Source organism: Mytilus californianus, unplaced genomic scaffold (assembly GCF_021869535.1).
Source record: "Mytilus californianus isolate M0D057914Y unplaced genomic scaffold, xbMytCali1.0.p SCAF_3, whole genome shotgun sequence".
In the NCBI taxonomy this organism is placed as follows: Eukaryota; Metazoa; Mollusca; class Bivalvia; order Mytilida; family Mytilidae; genus Mytilus; species Mytilus californianus.
This window is the reverse complement of record NW_026262679.1, coordinates 32,129,311-32,146,135: the sequence shown is the minus strand read 5'-3', so window position 1 is coordinate 32,146,135 and position 16,825 is coordinate 32,129,311. Positions and strand designations below refer to the sequence as shown.

The following is a 16,825-nucleotide window of genomic DNA, read 5'->3' as shown; positions in this document are numbered from 1 at the left end:
CTTCCTGAGACAAGCATAAAGATTGAATTGGTTGGTGGTTGTATTTTCTTGAAGAAATCTTTTATTAGCTTTTATGTTGTTGATTTGAAAAAAAACATAGTAAGGAATGAGTAGTCATTCTATCATTAAATGAAATAATTATATATCTGTTCATGAACAACAATCATACCACATCTCCTTTTTTATATATCAAATAGTGTAACAAATATCATTTGTGCAATAATGAGGTGTACTTTTAATATTTCAAAGCAGCATGTGCTACATTATTTTTGCCTTGAAATTCTAATAGTTTTCCGATAGAAATTAAGTACCTAAAAAGGGAACTCTCAGTATAGAAATTGATCCCAGTTTCTCCAACTGAGGGGTATGAATGCAGGATGTATATGCAACCTATCTCTGGAGTTTGCAACTTTCCTAGCACAATAAATACTCCTCAAGCCAAATTTTTAAGACTAGGCTCATTATGGACCATTCCTGAGGCTAAATATTCCAACCTAACTGAACCCTCCATATATTTCACTTGGCCGATGATGTTTGTTCCCCTATTGCATCCCATCTTATCACCTTTTCATTTTCATGTTCATCCCCCTCTATTTAGTCTTTTTGGGCTGCTGGGGGTAAAACATTAACAGTCAATCATAGGACTTAAAATAAAACAACAAACAACAACATAGACATATATTTTGTGTTTATTTCAAGTTTGTTTTCTATTCTTTAGATCATCTTAAAATATGATAAGCACTTATAAATAATAATAACCAGTGAATTTATTATGCAGCTGACATTCTATATTTCTAGTACAAAAAAGATTCATTTACATTTATGTTAAGTGATTTCCAAAATGCAAATTGATTCCAGGCTAAAATGAAATAAATATAATTTGTATTCTGTATGTTAACTGTGGATTCAGTTATTTTTGTGGATACTATTTTGCGGATGGAAGTAAAAGTATGTTGTCGTGGATATTTGATTTGGTATTTTGCTAAAGTCTGCATACAAGCATATCATACTTTGTTGAACATTTAAATTTGTGGTTTATATATACCAAAGAAAATTGTTAGCCAAAGAATAAGAATAAATGAACAGTAAGTCTTATTTCATTGGTGAGACTCATTGTAACCAAACAAGTTTATTTACAGGTGAGCTGCATCAGATAGAAATCGAACTTATGCAAATGAATATCACTTCATCTGTTAACCTATTTCAGGTTGAAAAAAATGTCTTTGCAAATAGATATAAGAAGATGTGGTATGCGTGCCAATGAGACAACTCTCTATCTGCTACTGTTTGAACATTAAGTTGATATAAGAATCCTACAAAACAGACCAAAATTTATCTTTTATTTCGTATTTGAAAGTTCCAAAATCAATCAGTCTTATATATGTACATGTATATGTGCACTTGCATATGGTCGATTTCTATCTGACGCAGCTCAGGTGAAAAAGTCCTGTTAGGTTAATGATCTTTTTAATCTGGCATAGTTTTAGTGCATTTTATTGGAATCATGAGTAATGATGGTTACAACACTCACAAACTTAACAATAGGTCCTTTCAACCTTGGTGAGTGAGTGTATCAATAAGCTAATTCTTTTATTATGGGGTACTATAATAAGGTTTGTAAAGTTAATAATGGAGTGTGATGTTTTTCCAAGGTAAACTGAATCAAATACTAAAAACTTTATTCTATTCAAAAAATAAACGGGGAATGTGTCCATGGGACACAGATGATGCCCCCGCTTGCATATCATATCAAGTTATAAAGGAACATAACTGAAGAACGATAAAAGTGACACTACCCAAATTTGTACTCAATCCGAGTTTTGTGGTAATAAGTAATGTGTATAAGTTTTATAACATTTGGTTGAGGCAAACTTGTTAGAAAAGGGAAACGTAAATTTCAGCAATTTTTCCATTTGTAAAGGGGCATAACCCTAGAACAGTTAAAGTGATGCCACCAAAATTCAAACTTGATCTGTGTTATGTGGTATTAAGTATTGTGTATAAGTTTCATAACATTTGGTTGAGGCAAACTAAAGTAAGAGAACGGAAACCAACTTTGGGACGTATGGATTGACGTACGGAAGGACAACGGTAAAACTTAATGTCCCCTCCCTTACAGCGGGGGGCATAAAAAGATGAAGAAATACCTAAAATCCTTCACAACAGGCAGGCAGGCTAGCATTCATGTTTTTTTTTGTTTCTGGAGATGCAATGAATTCAAAACTATATTAAACAGACTGCAGTGGCATGAAATATTAGTATTTGCTTAATTTTTATGCTTCATTTAAGAATAAACTTTAATAAAAATTATATAAAATACATGAATAAATCAAAGACAATCAATGGGGAATGTGTCCATGGGACATAGATGATGCCCCCGCTTGCATAAAACGTTATAAAGGAACATAACTCAAGAACGGTTTAAGTCACGCTACCCAAATTCGTGCTTGAATTGAGTTTTGTGGAAATAAGCATTGTGAATAAGTGTAATAACATTTAGTACAGGCAAACATAAGTTAGAGAACGGAAACGAAAAATTCAGCAAATTTTCCATTTGTAAAGGGGCATAACTCTAGAACGGTTAAAGTGACGCCATCAAAATTCAAACTTGATTTGTGTTTTGTGGTGATAAGCTTTGTTCATAGGTTTCATAACATTTGGTACAGGCAAACTTAAGTTAGAGAACAGAAACGAAAAATTCCGCAATTTTTCCATTTGTAAAGGAGCATAACTCTAGAACGGTTAAAGTGATGCCAACAAAATTCAAACTTGATTTGTGTTTTGTGGTGATAAGCAAAGATTATATGTTTCATAACATTTGGTACAGGCAAACTTAAGTTCGAGAACAGAAATGAAAAATTCAGCAATTTTTCCATTTGTAAAGGGGTATTACTCTAGAATGGTAAAAATGACACCACCAAAATTCAAACTTGATCTGTGTTTTGTGGTAACTAGCATTGGGTATAAGTTTCATAACATTTGGTTGAGGCAAACTTCAGTTAGAGAACGGAAACGTAAAATTCACCAATTTTTCCATTTGTAAAGGGGCATAACTATAAAACAGTATAAGTGATGCCACCAAAATTCAATCTAGATCTGTGTTTTGTGGTAATAAGCATTGTGTATAAGTTTCATAACATTTGGTTGAGGCAAACTAAAGTTAGAGAACAGAAACCAATTTCGGGACATACATAAAGGACGGACAATGGTAAAATTCAATGCCCCAACTGCTACGGCAGGGGCATAAAAATGCCCAATAAAGCATTAGCTTATCTTTTCCATTGTTTCCACTTATCCTGACTAATAAGGTTGAAATGACTGTTATAACAACCTGCGAACAGGATTTAAAAACCAGCGCACTCACATGTAAAGGCATAACAAATCACTACAGTAATACAATTAATTATGTTCATGAAGCTTAGTAGATAGATTGTGTTCTAAAATCCAGTTAAAATATTAACAGTACCAACTTTAGTGCAACATATGCAAATTTCAACAATTAATGTCTCTACAGTGATGCTTAAGACCATAATATTATACAATCAAAGAAATGAGAAATCTTTAAAAATATGAAAATATGAAAACAAAAACGTCCCTTCTTGAGATCTGGCATACATGTTTCAAGTGTAGTTGAATTCTCATTAACATTTAAACTCGGGAACACAAATCCCAAAAATTACTAACTACTTGGATGTCCTGCCACCAGTTTCCTTTTGTTAAATATTTGTTCTTTCTTCGAAAGTATTATATAGGTTTTTTATCACATCAACATTTATATTGCATATGTACTAATGATCTTTAATCAATATTGAACAAACTCCAATGTGCACCAAAGTCAGTGTCAAACAAACAGCCAGTTTCATAATCTGAATGTTTGGTTTTTTTTGTTAATTGGTTTTGTATTACAATCTAAACATAAAGACAGTAACATTCCCAACTGAAATTTTGATCACCCAATTTTTAATAAAATGCATTGCTGAGCACAGCCTGATACGACCGCAGAGGTCAAACCCTGAACAGTTGGGGCAAATTTGGACACAATATTCAAGCTTGATACTGTCTGAATTTGGATTGTGATCAAATTTTTGACATAATATAGGTTTCTGACACAAAATAAATATGGTCAAAGATCTTATAAATCCATTGCCCAATACTGTGAAATTGAAGATTTCTTCTTGAAACTTTTAAAAAATTCAAAATTTAAAAAATTTTGAAAAAAAAATATGAATCCCTTAAAAAAATTTGGAAAAAAATTCCCCCCTCCCCCAACTTTTTGAAACCCCCCCTTGGAGCAATTACCCCAAAACTCAATCCCAGCCTTTCCTTTGTAGTATGGAACCTTGTAGTACAATTTCAGAGTGATCCATACACTTACACACAAGTTATTGTCTGGAAACTAGAAAAATGCTTGTTTTTGGCCCTTTTTTGGCCCCTAATTCCTACATAATTGGGGCAATTAACCCCAAACTCAATCCCAGCCTTCCCTTTGTTATATGAAACCTTGTGGTACAATGTCAAAGATATCCATACACTTACACACTAGTTATTGTCTGGAAACTAGAAAAATGCTTGTTTTTGACCCCTTTTTGGCTCTTAATTCCTAAACTGTTGGCTCCATAACCCCTAAAATGAATCCAAACCTTCTACTTGTGGTATTAAACATTGTGGTACAATTTCAGAGCAATAGAAATACTTATACACAAGTTATTATCCTGAAACTAGAAAAATGCTTGTTTTGGGCCCCTAATTCCTAAACAGTTGGGACCATCATCCCCAAAATCAATCACAACCTTCCTTTTGTGGTATTGAACCTTCTTAAAAAATGTCATAGAGATCCATGCACTTAAACTAAAGTTATTGTCCGGAAACCAATGTGTCTTCGGACGACGACGCAAACGATGACAACATCATACCATTATACGATCCCAAAAAATTTTTGCGGTCGTATAAAAATGAGGATCTACCAATGTTTATTACACTAACAAACTGTGTCTGCATTTTATTCTTTATTCTTATTCAATCAGTTAATGCCAAAAATCTACATTAAGAATTGAATTCTTTATCAAAAGATGATAAACATGTACTGCGATTTATTATCATTCACATGAGCTCATGCTAATGAAATAAACTCCTAGACCTTGTCAAACCTGGGACCAATAGATAATTTCTTGTACCGTATATTGGGTTTTGTTCGCGTCCGCTTTTTTTAATGACAAAATGGGCAGGTTAAATTTTCACTGTGTATAATTTTCGCTGAATGGGAAAATACACGCGCAAAAATAACTATGATATAGTAAAAAAACTTGATTAACTAACAGGTAATGGATTCCAAATAAATACAAACGAAAATACACATCATTCAGAGAACTTTCAAGGAATGTAAATTATGTATATGGGGCATGCTAAAAATTAAAGGATTTGATTATCACAGATCTACAAATATCCGTGTAATTGTGAATTAATTTTATTTTATACCAAATCTTCGGGTTATGACCCCCAATCAATAGATCATAGCTTATTATCAATTTTTAACATGTCACTGATTGCTGTGATGTCAAAAGGTGCGACAATTGATTAGCCAATTTTTAAATTATTATGAAAACAGAGATCTTAATTAAGTATGCCCATTCTTGTGATCTATCGAACAACACAAATGATTCGAGAATTAACAGTATAATGATAATGTATGAAACTTTCAAACAACAATAAACCTTGGAATTTGCAAGGAAATTTTTGCGTGGTCAAATGTTCACATTTCTTAAACAGCAGCGAACAAAGCGAAAATTAAACACACGCAAAAAAACCCCGATATACGGTATTAGTTCCAGGTGATAAATAATGGCAAATTTTGAGTATTTATTCAAAATAATGGACCCTCTTAATCAAAACCAAAATTAAAGCTGTGTATTGAATCTCATAAACAAACCAGTTCATTTTGGTTAAGAATGTCCATCCATGCAAAATTTGCTCTTATGTATGAAAATGGTCTTCAACAGGCATATATGATTCATTGTTGTTTGCTTAACCTGTAGATATTTTTAAAGATTTTTATATAATTTATCAAAATAGAAATGTAATTATTTACCATTCTTGGAAAGTATAAAATTCATACTTTTATGAAAATTTTCAATTTCCACTAGATTTCATAGCTGTGGTTTTTCTAAGTAATACAAATACAAGGGAAATTGGCCTTACCTCTTTTAGCAGTCCTGTGAAGATTATACTGATAAATGTAATGTAAATCTGCCAGTAAATAAATATCTGACACATGGGTTCATAAAAACTTACTGTGTAGATATATACATATACATAAATGATTGATAACTAATACTTGTTCAGTTACAGATGTTTTTTTACACATTAAAAAAAAGTCCTAACCCTGTCTGCAAAACTGTTTGTTACTAACAATTTATCCAACTTATAACAAGTGTCCATTTGAAATTCTCCTTAGTTTCAGAAAAGTTTTAAAGTGAGGTACTTTATTGGTGTAGGAAGTTATAGAATGCTATCATAGAACTTCTTCAGTTTTTATTTTGGCAGTTTTTTTTTTACTTCTGTGTAATTTCTTGAGTGGAGCTATATAATTTCTATACAAATTATTTCGAACACATAACAGTTATTTAAATAGATGAGGAAATCTGTAATACACATGGAAACCTCTCAACAACTTGTATTTAAGGACAAAGGTATGAAAATCTTCAAAATTATTAAATAATTGATTATAACAGGCAAGTCACAACATATTTTGAATAAATAAATTGTTCAAAATTAATTGTAAAACTAAAAACATTGATCAGAAATCATAGACTATTATTTCATTTTGAATTATTTTTTTTCTGAAGTTTTGTTACAGGAAGATTTGTGAGAGCTTTGACAAATCTTTTATGGATGCAAATTTCTTTGACATGAATCTAGCTATTGCATAATTAAGGTAAAATATTTGGGGAAATTTCTTCCTATTTAACTTCCTGGATGTTTATAAATCAAAGAATCAATTTGCTGCATCCTTAATCAATTTTAATTGATTTTGTATGCTGCAAATTTAATTTACTTCGTACTTTTGGTGTTCAATGATTGAAATTTCAAGACTTAAACATTCATTGCTTATCTAATAAATAAACCTGCAATTTTTCTCAAGACATTCATTGTATTTAAAAGAACATTTACTCTGTCATAAATACCAAGCATACATACACTCGTATAACAATGAATTATTTATGAACTACAAACTTTGCATCCATCCATTATTCTTAAAAAACAGCAAAAAGTATTATACATTTCACATGTCTGTAAGTGTAGATAAAAACATTCATACGATAAGGCAATAAAAGCCTGTTCACAAACAGACAGAAATACTCATACAATAAAAGTACCACATTGTCACAATGAAAGAACATTGGTAACTATATCACAGTCCAAAGTAATATCTAATGGGTGGACCTTCTATATCTTCTTCGTTATCACCCTGTAGACATACAACAAGATCTGCATACTTCTGACCAGTGTGAGGCTTCAGTAACTTCTCCATGCTACAAGAAAAAAAATTGTGGTTGTACTATTGTCTTATACTTCTGGGAAAAAATGCTTCAATTTTGTTTCTATATCACAAAATTACAGATGATATGTTCAATTACAAAATATGCACCACAAGTTCTAAGGACATTCATATGAGTTTGAAAAGCATTCGTTGAATGGTTCATATTTTATTTCACAGAAAGGACATAAAGTGCCATTTTCTAATCTATAAAGAACCATAACTCACCTATGGCAAAAGTGAAAATAGTTAATATCAAATTTTACCTCCATATTGTAATGAGTAACAACATATTATAATTTGAAAAGCATTAATTGAAAGGTTCATATGAATCTGTTGGCTAGCCACACTCTATATAGAGGGGTGGTAGTGGGGGGGTTTCGAATTCCAAAAAAAATAAAACATTTCTTTCCCGGATCTTGAAAAATTAATCATTAATTCACGAGTCCGGATTAGTACAAATCCAAAATTCCCACGAAAATAAAGGTCCAATCCCAAATTCCTGCAAAAATAAAGGCCCAATACCAACGTCCATAAAAAGGTCCTTCCGCCCCTCTATATAAAATAAGGACATGTGGTATTATTGCCAATCCTAGCTTTGTTTTCTATATAAATACCGTCTTTTGGTATGCATAGTGCGCATTTGTGTATTGTGCGCACCCCCTTTATGGTCCAAGAAACTTGAGAAAAAAAATTTCTTCTTCGTATAATACACATAGACATTTTCGGAAAAGTCACAGCTCCAAAATCGGTAAAATGTTGCTTGAGCATGATTGTTTTCGGCAAGGAATTAATGAGAAGTCATGATTAATATCATGGAAAGAATTAATTGTAGCTGAATAAAGAATTTTAATAGTTATCTTCTTTTTATAACCCACAAGTTAATGTTTGTCGTTTGTTGGCAAACAGGAAGTCTTAACTGGAAGTTTTTTAAATGGTCACCGATGTCGGTGAATTCTGTACGGAATACGTAATTAATACGAAATTGTATTATCTTGTATTATTTAATTTTATGTTATGAATTAGTGCTGAAATAAATTGTTAAAATCTCATAATTTTTATTTTTTGTTTGTTGATTCTAGCTGTTAATCCGGATTATCACACCTCAATCAATGGGTCTAATCGATGTCAAAACAATCAATGACAGGTTCACCTTGTTCCTAATTAAATTTGTTCAGGTTGCAATTATGGGATAATCATATTTTCAATCATAATTTCTGGAACGGTTTTAAACAGTTGTTACTGTTTAAAAGTTACAAAGTAGAAACGTTTTTATAAAAAAAAAACTTCTCATAGACTAAATGAGGGGGGGGTAGGTCCTTTACGGGACTCCGGGATTTCGGGATCAGGACCCCTCCTATCCCCCCTCCTTAATCATCACTTTACAATATTTAGTCACATGACTGGCGATCACCTGATACATTAAAAAAAATGGCGGTTTATCTTTTCAAAACGAGCGTGGTTTATTCAATTTTCATTCACTTATCTTCTACTCTCCATGATGAATACATACAAAACAGTAAGTTATGACCACAAGAAACACAGAGCCTAAATTAACCGACAACAAAAGCTTCATGGTGTCTTTATTAAGACATGGCAAACTTCTGGATTGCAAACAGATGGACAAATTTACACGATAAACGAACGTAACTACAGAGATATAAAATGTATTTTATTTGAATAAAACATGACATATCAAGTACAATAAGATACATATTACAAATATAACATGTAAAACATAATAAAAGTCGAGGTATTAGCGAAAAATTCCGTACTCTTCACTTCACCTGTTTTTTTCTTTGTCGGAGTTCGGACCTGAAAAAAGGCTAAGAAAATGTTTGTAGGCATGTATAATGCGCACCCCTCTTACAAGAAACATGACCCAGGGTATAAATGTGAGCACTATACATACCAAAAGACGGTACAGCTTATGACCTTGGCATTATACATACGTCTGATTTAATCGTTTAGAATGTCCTGGCATAAATGGAACATACACCATTTTTACACCATGCCCAACCATTGTTGCTTCAAATCCATATACATCCTAAAATAAAGAGAAAAGGTAATATAAAAAGGTGTGTTCATAATTTCAAACCATATTTTATTCTTCCATGGAGGTATGGTGGTGAACAGACAAAAGCATCATGATATAGCAGTAGTGCATATGAGATAAGCAATTTTTCAATAAATGAAATGAGCTAAATATCCAACAAGTCAATAGGTCACTGAATGCACATAATTTCTTTAAAGGCAAATAATACATTATTTAGTGATATTTAGCATTTAAACTTGCACTATTAGTCAATAAAAAATTTGTGAAATAGATTTCATATCATCAAATTATCTGAAAGGATTTCTTGTTAATTTACCTTAAAGTGTTGTAAGAACTGTTGTAATACAAATGTCTTGTTGCCTTTTACTTCCCATTTGTCCCACATTGTTACTGTTAGACCCTCTCTGAAAAAGAAAATCTTTTATAAACAAGGAATTTCCATTCGATTCCACTGGTATAAAAAATATATACATGCTTTCTTTAACAATGCTGTGAAAAAACAGCAAATAAAATGCTCCGCTGGGCACAGTTTGATATGACCGCAGAGGTCGAACCCTGAACAGTTGGGGCAAGTATGGACACAACATTCAAGCTTGATACAGCACTGAATTTGGATTGTGATTAAATATTTGACACAGCATAGGTTTCTGACACAGAATGAATGTGGTCTAAGAACTTAAAAATTTTTAATTTACCTATTCAAACCATATCATTATCATTTGCTTTTATATATAAATCAGAAATAACCAATTTAAAATGGAAAATTTTAAAGAAACCCCCCTCTCCCAAATTTTTTGAACCCCCTTATGATTCATCACCCCCAAACTCAATCCCAGCCTTCCCTTTGTGGTATGGTACCTTGCAGTACAATTTCAGAGAGATCCATACACTTGAACACAAGTTATTTTCTGGAAACTAGAAAAATGCTTGTTTTTTTTGCCCCCTTTTGGCCCCAAATTCCTAAACATTTAGGGCAATTACCCCCAAACTCAAACCCAGCTTTCCCTTTGTGATATGGAACCTTGTAGTACAATTTCAGAAAGATCCATAGACTTACACAAAAGTTACTGTCATGAAACTAGAAAAATGTTTGTTTTTTGGCCCTTTTTTGGCCCCTAATTCCTAAAATTTTGAGGCAATTACGCCCAAAATCAATCCAAGCATTCCCTTTGTTATATGGAACCTTGTGGTACAATGTCAGAGAGATTCATACACTAACACACAAGTTATGTCTGGAAGTTACAAAAATGCTTACTTTTGGCCCCTTTTAGCCCCTAATTCCTTAACTGTTGGTACCATAACCCCCAAAATCAATCCCAACCTTCCTTTTGTGGTATTGAACCTTATGGTAAAATTTCATAGAGATCCATTCACTTAAACTAAAGTTAAAGTGCGAAAACCAATGTGTCTTCGGACGACGACGTCATACCAATATACGACCACAAAATTTTTTGCGGTCGTATAAAAAAACGAGTCAAGAAATGCATACTGATAATTTTAATTTTTTTTTATTTAATCAATATTTTAATGCAACATCGTTTTTAACATTCATTTTGATTGGATAATGTCACCAATTTTCATGGCATCAATTCACAATTGATGCTATGAAAACATACGCGCAAGCTCAGACCATGTATGACAGATTTTAAATGTATGATTTGAAGTTGTTTTCTTTCAGTTTCATTAGAATGGAGATAACAATATTGTATTTTAAGCTCTGACGGCATCAATTGGTGATTTGATGGTCGCAAATACCCGTTTACAGCTAACACGTCGCCAGTAAACTTAATTTGCGACCATCAAATCACCAATTGATGCCGTCAGAGCTTAAAATACAATATATAGTTATCTCCTAATTCACTATCTGTAGTTCTTGTCAAATCAAGTTAAAATAAACAAAGTCTACATGTATAACTTTGTGTCAAAATATTATTTGTGCTTCCATGTATCTGCGACCATTTTCACAAAATATTTTTTAAAAGAAGTTTTTTATAAGCCATAAACATTTCAGTTCAACTTTCTCTCAATTCTATTCATGAGAAATATTTTATGAAATGAACCACTGTAGTTTGTATAATTTAAATTCACAACAACATTAGCAAATCCTTTTTTTTTATGCTTTTTTGTTTTCAGCAAACATTAATATCTTATAAACAATCTTTTAAGAAGATTTGAATGTCCAGCATACATCTTTCTGAAAATATGTAGTTTTTATGGTAACATGACATTTTTCTACAAACTTTATTTTTTTAAATCAGTATTTACATCATCATAATGTGTGTAAATCCATAGGTTGATTCCCTTATTTACACCAATTTATTTTAATGCAAAAGTAGATGTTTTATGACTCCTACTCCATTTGATTCAAAGTAATATATTTATCTTACTTTAGAACTGTCTTTTCTACTGGTCCTGGTTCAGATAACAGTAAAACTGGTAATGCTAGGTTCAGAAAGCAGTTTTTGTAAACCTCTATAGGTTGTTTCATATCAAGGACTTTCAGTAACTCCACAGACACCTAAATATCAAAACAAAATTTAAATCTTATAAATATAATTTTTTGTGTTCTTGACAGAACCAAATATTATTTAATACATACTAGAACACACCAGCAACATCCGGGGTCCGTGACTGAATTAAAGTACATATATCTTATTTTAGCCTGGATTTTTAGTATTTGTATTGTCATCTGATAAAGTCATGCTAATTATAAGGTGCACAGTTTTCTCTGCTTTCAAAATCTTTCTGTTTGAACTCGTCGACCCGGAACTTGTTACGTATTGGTAATATTAATTATGTGGAAAACAAAAGGGCCTGGAATGGTGTAACTTTTAATCAACACCATTGTCCTATATTAGTTATATATACAGTTGAATTCTTTGATTCATCATTTTTACGTCATGCTGGCTAACAAATTTGAAAGTACCTATGCCTTATTATTAGCCTGGATTTTTAGTATTCCTATTGTCATCTGATGAAGTCATGCTGATTATAAGGTGCACAGTTTTCTCTGCTTTCAAAATCTTCATGTTTGAACCCGTCCTAGTTGTGGAGCCTGCAACTTTTGTCGCAAAAGCGAGACATAGTGATCCTACATTCTGTCGTCAGCGGCATCCACAAATATTCACTCTGTGGTTAAAGTTTTTGAAATTTTAATAACTTTCTTAAACTATCCTGGATTTCTACCAAACTTGGACAGAAGCTTGTTTATGATCATAAGATAGTATCCAGAAGTAAATTTTGTTAAAAAAAAAATCCTGTTTATCCATATTTTACTTATAGATGGACTTAGTTTTTCTGCCAGTTAACATTACATTTACTCTGTGGTTAAAGTTTTTAAAATTTGAATAACTTTCTTAAACTATCCTGGATTTCTACCAAACTTGGACAGAAGCTTGTTTATGATCATAAGATAGTATCCAGAAGTAAATTTAAAAAAAAAAATCCTTTTTATCCGTATTTTACTTATAAATGGACTTAGTTTTACTGCCAGTTAACATTACATTCACTCTGTGGTTAAAGTTTTTAAAATTTTAATAACTTTCTTAAACTATCCTGGATTTGTACCAAACTTGGTTAGAAACTTGTTTATGATCAAAAGCTAGTAGGAAATTTTGTAAAAATTTATTTCCTGTTTTTTGCGTATATTACTTCTAAATGGACTTAGTTTTTCTTCCAGTTAACATTACATACAATACAGTCTGCAGTTAAAGTTTTTAAAACATTTATTAGATTCATAAACCATCCTGGATTTTTACCAAACTTGGATAGAAGCTTCTTACAATCAAAAGATAGTATCTAGAGGAAAATTTTTTAATAATTTTTTCCCCATTTTTGTTGAGCCTGCGACTAACAGCAAAAGTAGGCAAGACACTGGGTTCCAAGGAGACCTTACGAATTTTTTTCTTACTACAACCAGAAACTGCATGCGACATATACTATTGGTATCAGTATCAGATTGGACCTGGAACTTGTTAATTATTGGTAATATTAATTATGTGGAAAACAAAAGGGCCTTGAATGGTGTAATTTGTAATCAACAGCATTGTCCTATATTAGTTATATATAAAGTTGAATACTTTGATTTATCGTTTTTCCGTCATGTCGGCTGATTTATTGATTGTTGTTTGCTTAACTTCAGGTGGCAAATACATAATTATTTGGTTCATATTGGGTCAAGCGACTGATGTTTTACGATAACTAATCACTAAAAACCTGATAATCTATTTATTGTAGTGATTTAAGAGTTTTCTTAATCCAAAACATACTTTGTGCTTATTTTGTCCGCTAAGCTAGTTCATAAAGATAGAAATGGCCATTATGTCAGAAGTGGGAGGTTCTCATTGTTAATGCTTTTGCAATGTCTTTTGGAACTGCTGTTACATGCTACTGATTAAAATATCAGGAAATTTTCCTTACAAGAAATTTTCCCATACTTTTGTGTTGTCTCAAGAACATCTACTCCATATCTGCACTTTTACATGAAATAAATATATCTCACCAGACCAGCTACAGCAGCAGTGGTAGTAGCTATTGCAGGAACAATCCTACCAGCTATTCTCTTTACTTTCAATCTATCTGAACATTCTATACCATACATACTGGCTCGTAAATTCTGTAATAAATCAAAAGTATCTCACTTGAAAAACAGTTAAGTTAAACTTATTCTATTACAGCGCATTGACATACACAAAAAAAAAGTTTATCAAAAGCTGTCACAACCTCAACAATACAACCAAGTTCACTAGATTTCTTGCAATACACCTTAATGCTAACTGTCTGTCACTACTAGCTATATATAGCCATCAGATGTTCCCCATAAAAATTGACTTTATCAGAGAAAATTTCTGGTGGAACAATGCAAAAAAGATTGTTGTGTGACATCAATAGTTCATGTGTCGTAAAATCTCTTGTCAATTATCACAGATTTCAATTTAGATATAAGGTCTATTGGTCAGCTAAATTTGAATTTTATCTTGATTGTTGGGTTACTGAAATCAATATTTCTCCAGTGAAACAGGCTTCTTCAGGGGAATTCACAGTAAATTAACTGCATTCCAACTGTACAAATTTGTTTTAGAAAAATTGTATTGTCTAAATCAGCTCTAATAAAATTAAAATAAATCTGACCACTTGAAAGAAGACTTGTTAAAAAGTTAATGATTTTAGTTGAAACATAGTGAATTGTATAAAAATGGCTCTTGATATAAATGACAGTTACTGCCTTTCACTTTTTCTTGAGACTTTTGTTTACTAAGTGTATCATAGAATTTTTATGTCAAATGTTTTTTTTTTTTAAATACACCAAGCTTTCATTTTATGACAAAAGAATTTTCACACAAATTCCATCCTGGCAAGATAAAAAAACATCTAAATTGAAAATTTTAACAATTTGAAAACTCTTAATTAAGGGTCATAACATTGACAGAATCTCCCTTATTTGTTGAGAAGGACAATTTCAGAATGTAAAGAACTATGAATAAACTGCTTCGCTGAGCGCAGCTAGATACGCCCGCAGAGGTCCAACCCTGAACAGTTGGGGGAAAAATGGACACAATATTCAAGCTTGATTCAGGTCTGAATTTGGATTGTAATTAAATATTTGACATATTATAAGTTTCTGAATAAATGTAGTCAAAGAAATTGAAATTGGTTATATGAATTGAATTTATATTCAATTAAAGATTTCTTGCTGTTGTGCAATACTTAGTAAATCTGTTGTCAGACTATAAACAAATAAAGTTCAATTAATTCTCAACGTCATATTAGAAATTTATGAAAATAAAAATGGAGCTTACATCAATAGATATAAACAATTCACCAAAGTTTCATGAGAATTGCTGACAGCATTTTTGAGTTAATTGTCCGAAAACTGGAAAATCACCCCTTTTTTTAATGAATAAAACCCCATAACTCAGAAATGTATAATGTAAAATTTATAAAATTCTAAAGGGAGCTTACATCAATACATACAAACAATTCATTAAAGTTTCATAAGAATTGCTGAAAGCATTTTTGAGTTTTTCTCCGAAAACTGGAAAATCCCCCCTTTTTTTGTGAATTAAACCCTGTAACTCGGAAACGTAAAATCTAAAATTTATAAAAATCGAAAGAGAGCTCATGTCAATAGCTATAAACAATTCACCACAATTTCTTGCAAGTTGGTGAAAGCATTCTTGACTTATTGTCGGAAAACTGGAAAATCCCCCTTTTTTTAATGAATAAAACCCCATAACTCGGAAACCTAAAATATTAAAATCTAAATTTTATAAAAAACGAAAGGGAGCTCACATCAATAGATATAAACAATTCACCAAAGTTTTATACAAATTGGTTAAAGCATTTTTGAGTTAATGTCCGACATGTTGACAACGGACAGACAGACAACGGTATACCATAATACGTCCCGTAAACGGGCGTATAAAAACTGGTTAAATTAACATTTTGGATTAACTAAATGATTGATTTCTGACAGTTTGAAGTCCAGTGGCAAATATTCCATGCATATTCAGGATGACATCAACATAACAATACACCAATTTATTAGATGGAAAACATTTTTTTTGAGGGGGTGTCTGAAATTTAGCCATGCAGCAGGTCATCCATCAACCATTCTGAATAATAGTTGCTTAAGTTTTTAAACATGCAGAAATTACCCAAACTATCAGCCAATAGTCCAAAAGCCACTGTTTGTCAGAAATGCAACCATTTATTCAGTTTAAAAGTAATTTGATTCTAGTCCATAGCTCTGTACATTAAACTATACGATTTTCTCTTTGCTGTAAAAGTCTGTTTCAAGATTTCTCATAATTAATCAGAAGTAAGCTTTGATGAACTATGTATATTGTATTTATAATGCTTGTGTATTTCTGTCAAATGGATATTTTTTAAAACTTATATGAGGTAATGATTTGAATACATTTAATATTGACAATCTGAATTAAATGCCTTACTCCCCCTTTTTGATCAGAAAAACTATCCTTTATTGGCATAAAAATTATTTGTACCACTTTGCCCCACTTCAAACCCTGTAAAGACCCTTGTTCTCAACACTTACAGCTGCTGCAGTGATGAAGTCTATGTGTCCATTTGTATCATCATCTTTCTCAAAGTCAGCTACTTTCATCACTGATGTTACTGGAATAGATAAAATAATCATACAGTTGGTATTCTTAGTTAAATTTATCTGTCACAATGTTTGGTGCTTCAGCAATAGATAAAATTAAAATCAAATT

The 16,825-nt window shown here is 31.8% G+C and overlaps 1 protein-coding gene across 1 annotated transcript in view; it reads right to left on the bottom strand.

The window, feature by feature from the left end:
- Positions 1 to 673: 673 nt before the first annotated feature.
- LOC127734373 (ubiquitin-like modifier-activating enzyme 6) overlaps positions 674 to 16,825 on the bottom strand; it is a 54,701-nt gene continuing 38,549 nt past the window's right edge. The window contains exons 30-35 of the mRNA XM_052244209.1: positions 16,648 to 16,727; positions 14,092 to 14,205; positions 11,978 to 12,108; positions 9,907 to 9,994; positions 9,487 to 9,581; positions 674 to 7,529 (exon numbers count right to left, since the gene is read on the bottom strand). Coding sequence (XP_052100169.1) covers positions 7,409 to 7,529; positions 9,487 to 9,581; positions 9,907 to 9,994; positions 11,978 to 12,108; positions 14,092 to 14,205; positions 16,648 to 16,727 — 629 coding nt within the window. The 3' untranslated portion in view covers positions 674 to 7,408. The remainder of the gene's footprint in view (positions 7,530 to 9,486; positions 9,582 to 9,906; positions 9,995 to 11,977; positions 12,109 to 14,091; positions 14,206 to 16,647; positions 16,728 to 16,825) is intronic.